This window comes from Epinephelus fuscoguttatus, linkage group LG2 (assembly GCF_011397635.1).
Source record: "Epinephelus fuscoguttatus linkage group LG2, E.fuscoguttatus.final_Chr_v1".
Lineage (NCBI taxonomy): Eukaryota > Metazoa > Chordata > Actinopteri > Perciformes > Serranidae > Epinephelus > Epinephelus fuscoguttatus.
Window position 1 is genome coordinate 12,409,523 of NC_064753.1, and position 7,928 is coordinate 12,417,450.

The 7,928-nt window shown below is 39.6% G+C and overlaps 1 protein-coding gene across 2 annotated transcripts; it reads left to right on the top strand.

Annotated features, from left to right (window-relative positions):
* The first annotated feature begins 419 nt into the window (after positions 1-419).
* Positions 420-6,712, top strand: mrpl46 (mitochondrial ribosomal protein L46). Of its 2 annotated transcripts, none has more exons than XM_049564373.1 (4): positions 420-689; positions 3,118-3,316; positions 3,727-3,897; positions 6,325-6,712. In XM_049564373.1, exons 1-4 carry the CDS (start codon positions 429-431, stop codon positions 6,570-6,572), a joined length of 879 nt encoding a protein of 292 aa, XP_049420330.1. In that variant the 5' UTR covers positions 420-428; the 3' UTR covers positions 6,573-6,712. The 2 variants fall into 2 exon arrangements, with proteins under 2 accessions (XP_049420330.1, XP_049420323.1); XM_049564366.1 differs by having other exon boundaries at positions 423-689; positions 6,328-6,712.
* Positions 6,713-7,928: the final 1,216 nt, after the last annotated feature.

The window sequence follows — 7,928 nt, forward strand, 5'->3', positions numbered from 1 at the left end:
AAAAAATCTTTAAATAAATATCAATATTACTTTCCGTATTACACATAATGATATATGTTGTGTAAAATAAAAAAAACATTAATATCATCCACCCCCACTTTTATCTGAATAGACCATTCGTTTTTCTGCACAGGATTGTGGGTAGACGTAGAATTTATGCTACCTTCAAGTACTACAAAAACCGTCGTAAAAAATCCAAATATCATGGTAAACACTCGCTAGAGCTAACAATTAATCTGCCGCTTGCTCAAGAGAAAACAAATGAGAACATTAAACATCGTGCACTGGCGTTAATATTTTTTTCATCTTGCATTTTGCTATCACTGCGAGAGTAACGTGGTTTTAAACTCCTCCTCCTGCCTATTTTAATAGGTAGTGGCCAGCGTCAGGATTTTTTTGTACAGACAGTGAATGTAACAAAAAAAAAGATGGCTGCGCCGTGTAGAATGATGGCGAGTCGGTCTCTCTTACAGTTTCTGTCTTGTTTTAGCCGGACAGCGGTCGGAAACGCAGGATTTCGTCAGTTTTCCAGCACGTCTGTTTGTCGGGCGGCTTTACAGTCGCAGTGTGTGACGGAAAGACCAGCTTCTCCGTGGACTTTGATGGCAGCCGTGTGTCTGCAGAGGCTTCCGGTCATTTCAGCGGACCTAAGCCCGATAGAGCAGCAGTTCAAAGACATCATGTACCAGGTGCGTTTGTTTGGCATTAAAGAGTAGTTCAGAAGGTTTGTTATCTATGCAACAAATGTGTACAACAAATTAAAGATTCAAAACTTAAAGGTCCCATGTGGTGGCAAGTCAGACTGCCATGTGTATTTTTTTTTTGTTTTGTTTTTTTTTGTTGCTATAAAGCATTTGTAGGTGCTCTATAAAGTCTGTGAAAGTATTAAAGCATTCACTCTACAGAGAAATGCAGAAAGTCCACATTCAGAAACTGTGCCTGCAAATGAGCTGTTAGGGTTTCCTTAAAGTTGTGATTTCACAACTACACCATGTAAAGGTAAAAACTGCTTCTACATTGTAGTTACAGTTATTCCCTGGCTGTAACGACAATGCAGAGACACCACAGATATGGAAGACCTGAACGCTGACCAACCAGAACAGACAGGGATTTTTTGGGACGGGGGGGGGGCTTAACGAGACAGGTGCTGAAACAAAGCATTTTAGACAGAGGGTGAATACAGGTGTTTCAGCACAGACATTAGGAGGAAAATGAAGTGTTTTTGAACATTAAAGCATGTAAACATATGCTAGTAAGAAGCCGAAATACAAGTATGAACCTGGTGATGAGTATAATATGGGACCTTTAATTACCATAGCTATTAGGAATAGATTGCTCCAGGGATGACATTGTTCTGTAGGCAGATGCAGAAGTTAGTATAGCTCTGTTCCCTCATCAAAAAGCCTATGGGAGTTTTTCACTGGATTTTTAGTTATTGCAGAAAAGAAGCTCTGTAGCAAACAAAAGTTTCTGATATTTATACATTTTGTTCAGCCCGATAATCTTCACAAATGAACATCACTTTTACAATATTGGAAGCCTAAATGCATTTGCCAGAAGTAAAAAACTAATGTTAGGCTATAAATGAACTACACTATGGTCGCATGACTTATGGCGTGATGACGTTCTGTAGTCCCATTTAGCCACTCGTTAGCAACCACCTTATTAAAGACACATAAAAGTTTCAAAATGAACAAGTGGGGTATTTACTGATGTATTTTATGTTGTAGAACAAAACGTGAAAATCTATCAAGTTGGTGTTAACCACAGACCTTACTTCAGGACTGTAACCAAAAACCAATTCAAAAAATCAATTGACTTCAAGATGAGGGACTTCTCTCCTGGGGCTCTTTATTTGACAGCTTAACCACCAATCACAGCATTAAAGCCGAAACACATAAATAGAAATCAAATCACATGGGCCCAACAAATGATGATCATCTGAATACTGAAGAGGCACTTATTTTGTTAACAATTATCCAAATAGCCTGTTCTTTATTGTTATCATTTGCACAACAATTACAGAGAAGCAGTCATTGTTGGCAATGAAAATCTAAGGCCTGAGGCTCCCTAAAACAATGCTCATTAAATATCTATAAAAAAGAATGTAGTATGCAAGTAAAAGCAAAATCTAAATGGACATAAAATTAGACATAAAATAGTACAAGTTTAAATGTAGGGCTAAAATATAGACATAAATAATTGAATAAAGTAATATGAATTTGTGTAGACAGTATTGCAAATGAACAAATTAAATTTAAGCAGTCATTTAGCACATGTAATGAGAAGTAATAAATATACATACACAGCTATACAGTTTTTAAAATAGTAAGTAAGTATATAAAGAGAGAGTGACTGTATAATGGTAGCTAGACAAGTGATGAGCAGAGTTCACATGTTTCGTTTAAAGAAACAATTCATATTTTGAAATTACATGTGCAGAAATCAGTGTGGAGGATTCATATTTCTGCAATGTGAATCCAGTCTGTGCTCAGATTCCTCTCTCTCCATGAACGACTGAGAGATGCTGCCATTCCCAAATCATAAAAATGTGAAACTGTGCAGTCCAGAAGTTAAATTCAGATCGGATGGGCAGTAATTGATTATTATATGATTCCTTTTATTAGAATTATATCCTGGAATAAAATACTGCTATACTCCTGTTGGCTGAATGAGTAACAAAGAAGCCAACAGCATTAATCTGTTTTAAATTGAGATCTAAAACAAATTAGTTTTTTTTTTTTTTTGGAAAAACACAGTTTTGTCAAACCTCATTTAACCATAAATGTCATCACGCTAACAGTCTGTTTGCATCGCTGTGCAAGTAATATGTACAAGTAATTTAGGATTATCATGATATAAATTCTGTCCAAATTGCTTTTTGCTTCTTCACATTACATGTAGCAGCAGACACTGAGCTTTCACGTGTTGTGACACCTACAGCTGCAGAATAATGTTTCTCTGCAGAGGGTTAAGAGGAAGATGACTGTCACATTGTTCCACTGCAATCAGATGACACCCAGCAACTATTTCCAGATGGGGTCAGTAAACAGCAGTCTGCTCAGGATCACAGGGTCCTGGAGGTTGAAATGGAAACCTGCTCTGACTTAATTTCAGATGGAGCTGGAGAAGAGCGTGCTGTCGGACCACGAGCTGCGGCTGCTGGAGGACGCTGACAGGTTGAGTCGTAAGCAGGCGGACGACTATGACTCAGATGAGGAGGACGTCAAGGACCAGGAGATCATATTGGCTCAGGACCTGGAAGACTCGTGGGAGCAGAAGCTGAGGAAGTTCCAGCCAGAGCCGAGGGCCAAAGGTCAGTATGGGAAATGGACAAAATGTTTGATCAGTGGGGTAATATGCACAATTTGAAAATGTACTGAAAAATTACAAGTGTGCCTGATGAAATAGATGATAGACTCCATGCTGCTTTTGTGTTGCTCCAGTCATTAATCAAGTGAAACAGAATGGAAAGGAAATTTAGATCGTCTGAAGGCGTCACACACATTGGGGTTTAAAGTAAATTACCAGGGAGGAAAGAGACTTGTATTAATCTCAGTGCAGGGTTCTAATGGTTTTTTGACATTCAGGAAATCTATTCGCTCCAGCACTCCCAATTTGCATTTTATTTCCCGTGACATTTCCAAAGTTTGTGTGAATTTTGCCCTACAGTCGCAGAGAGACGTAGCTGTTGTGAGGTAGCTGACGGTCCTGTCTCTTGTTTAGCTGATGTAGATAAGGACTTGACCTCATTGGAGCGCTGCCTGTCCAACACGCTGCTTCTTCTGGCCGAGCAGCAGGTCGGGAGTGAGAAGATGTGGTTGCTGCCTCAGACTCAGTGGCAGGAAGGAGAAACGCTGCGGCAGACAGCTGAGAGAGCCCTCGCTTCCCTGCCAGGTAACATAAACATGAGCTTTTAAAGGCTGACGCAAAGAATGTTTAATTGAAGCTGCTGATATTCAGAACCACCCTAGAGTTGGTTATAATTTCGCTTTCCACCATGCTTGTTGTGGCCGTGGGTAACAGTACAACATCAATGTCAACAAGTTGAAATATCACAAGTATCACAATGTTAATTTTTGATGTGATATTAAAAATGATACCAGTATTATTGTGAATGAGATGATTTGCACACCCCTAACCGAGACTGCAGCAAATGTAGTATTAGTATTAGTATTAAGTATATTATTTAACCAATCAAGGAAATCTACATGACATAGTTCAACCACAGGTCATATACTTATTAACGTTATCCCTATAAAGCATAGTAAACATCATCCATGCTTGTGTCCCAGAGGTAGTTTAGGTATGATATCCCGAGCAGGAGCCATCTGCACTGCACTGCTCTGTCTCAATCTGTTTTACCCTGATATACAACTATTGTCATATTGCCAATATGCTTTTTATAAACTGTTTGAATGCTGTTTCCTGTATTTATATATCAGTGTCAGTGCATTATGATGACAGTGGTGCTGCACAAAGAAGCTATGTATTGCTATTATCGTGCAGTCATACTATTTAGAATCACTATTAGGGGAGTAAATGTTTTATTTTTATCTTAACTACAGGAGCACTAATATTTACTGTCTTACCTTGTATTTATGGTTAATTCTAGCATCTTTGAATGTTGCTGTAAATAAATGGGTATTGAAGAGTGCAGAGGGCATGTGGAAATTGGTTTTAATATATTTCGATTAACCTCAGAGCCATCGCTTAGGCAGGCTATAGGGTACTATCCATATCCAAAACACAGCAGTTATAGGTTGTATTATTGTCAACACACTCCATTTGCTGCATTATTACTGTGTCCACATCCAAATCTCTTTAGCTGTAATGACCCAGTTTTATCCTGAGGATCATTAAAGTTTGATGTGATCATATCTAAAATAGCTGCGTGGTGCTTGCTGTACAATCATCCATATTAACCACAACAAGAGGATCAAACAGTCCTTAAAGGGACAGTTCACCCCCAAAATCCAAACTGTGGATTTTTCCTCTTACCTGTGGTGCTGCCTAGATTGTTTTGGTGTGAGTTGCCGAGTGTTGGAGATATCGACCGTAGAGATGTCTGCCTTCTCTTCAGTATAATGGAAAGAGATGGAAACTAGATAATCCACAGACCTTGTTGTGAGCAGTTTCAGGTAGGAACTGTTTTCTTTCTACTGAAGGAAACATGCATTTACTCATGGACGAGAGGCTTGTGCTCGTGACAGTGCGAGATATGAACATTAATAGCATCCTCCTCTGCTGTAACGTTAGCTCAGTGGTGCTGGGTGAGCTAGCAGTAGGTATAATTTGGTAGAAAGAAAATAGTTGTCTTGAGTAACCAGGTCATGATTTCTGAAAAGAGATGTTGCTGTTGAGTTTTTTTTTTTTTTAAATTTTTTTTTTGCCACTTTGAGCACCACAAGCCGAGTACCATCTAGTTCCATTACATTGGAGAGAAGGCAGACATCTCTACTGCTGATATCTCCAACACTGAGCAACACACTCCAAAACAATCTAGACTGATAAACAGCACCACAGGTAAGAGGAAAAATGTGTATTTTTGATTTTGGGGTGGACTATTCCTTTAAACCTCCAACCAACAATTAATTTATATACGCAGCATTTTATCAATCATATTCCAGTAATTAGTTCCAAGTTGTCACCTCCAGTGATGTCAGCTGAGCAAAAAGGAAGTTTGGGTGTCAAGGCTGGCAACACATGGAATAAATGCTCGAGTGACCCTGTAATCATCCCTGGACAAGATATTTAACATTAACTGTAAAACAGACTTTTCCCTCAGTTTTTTCTCTCTGATTCTGACGGAAATCAAGCCTTTAAGCTCTTAACCATTTAAATAAACTGCCAGTGACTGAGCATGTTAAACTGTTTCACAACACTGCTCATGAACTATTAATGTGCCAACTACATCAATCACTCCCCATTAAGACTTTCCACTTGACATTAACGTGTGCCATTTGGTGGAGGGTTTTATTTAAAGTGCCTCACAGTAGCAGGAATCAATCCATTTTTAATATAAGCGGACTCAGTGGGAGTTGCGTCTCTAACATGGCCGTGTTGGTGCCTTACTCTGCATGTTGAGCCAACTGCGAGCATGTGATTTAGACGACATGAGATTTGATTAAAACTTAATTGAGAAAAGTGTTTTGTTGTCACAGCGCAGAATGGGAAACAGTATTAGGGTAGTACCACACTTAATTATAACGCCGCATAAACTAAATACAGCTGCAGCATCTGCATAAAACTTCAGAACATCTGCACTTTCACTCACCTTTTGACTCCAGCTGAATGAACTCACACCCTGTTCTCTTCCCACAGCAGCTGGTTTCAAGGCGACTTTCCTCGGAAATGCCCCCTGCGGAGTGTACAAGTACAAACTGCCCAAGGCTCTTCGGACGGTGAGCTCGGTTGGAAGAAAGGTGTTCTTCTTCAAAGCCATTTTGTCAGAAAGCAGTCCCCCCGCTGCCCCAAACGCTCCCATTCTATGGGTGAAGAAAAGTGAACTGCAGCGCTACCTGAAACCAGCGTACATGATGCAGGTGGAGCGCTTGTTCCTCAGCCTGTGATGAACACAGCGCCGGGACACTGACTTACAGAACAATATTTATGAGGCCCAGAGAGTTAACCATGTCACTTATCTGTTGTCTTGTATCATAGAATGTTCCTTCATTCATGTATGTGTTTAATTGTATGAATAAATTGTTTTTCCAGACAAATTGCATGCTCGGTGTGTTTTAAGTCAGCAAAACCATCTGATCTGACCTGCACCTTTTCGACCAAGTAATATTTACACCAGTATGTATAAAACTTCTACAATATCATCCCCAAATTAGTCTAAGTCGTCAAAGTCGAAGTGTGAGTCTTAAATAGTGAGTTGACTGCAATTGTCTACCCACAGTGCCCTCCCTAAAGCACGAAATCACCCAATGGCAAACCTCAAAAGACGATGAGCTGCATCATAGTGCCGCATGCACCTTGGCTGCAGACAAAAGATCCTTTTTTATTAGGAAGGTTCCCAACTGAGTGAAATGACCTAGAAGTATAAGATGATAAGATGATATGATAAGAGCTGGTCGAATTCTCTAAATGCTAAAGGAAAGGTACTTCTGTGCTCTCTCTCTTCTTTACAAAAGGAAAGAAGATAATGCATCCCACAATTCTTTGCGGCAGCAACATTCACACTGATGCACCATTCGGCGCTTCACAAAAACAATAAGCTGATCTTGCATAAATTAAAAAAAAAAAAAAATTCATGCAAACACACTAATTAGGATTGTGTTGATAAATATGGACGGACGTTTCTCAATGTGACAACCATTTAATTTAATTACCAATCACGATTTCGTAACAGCTGGTGTTGTTTTCACCTTGTGAGTTTGTGTCATCATACCAAAAAGTGGTCCTGTAACACCTACCATAGTGGGAACTACCACAGAAGCCATTTTCAGTATTTTGCCAGGAGACGCCCCTGGCACACATTAGTTTTAAGTCTCAGCTGCATCGCCACTAGAGTGATCCCATCACAAGATGGTCTCTAGTTTTTGTGACTGGTAACCTACAGTCCTTTTTCAATTTCAATTTCAACCTTGGTACTTAAGTCAATTTTTTATAAAGCCAGCATGAAACAACACAGTGAGAATACAAGGGCGAAAATATCTAAATGTGCTTTCAGTAGTCCATCTTTGGAACACTGGAGTTTTACCTCGGCAGACCCATGTCAGTAACATCTGCTGTCACATACTTATGGAGCCTAGTGTAAGTGCAGCTGGATTCTCTGTTGTTGTTTTTGTTGTCTTTTCCTAAGTCCTAACGAATTCTCCTTCACATCTCTTCTTGGCCTCATGGCATTTTCGTTTAAGGTCACAGAAAAGTGTTAGGGGACCATAGGATGTAATTTTTTGACTCTGTGACTGCAGCCCCTG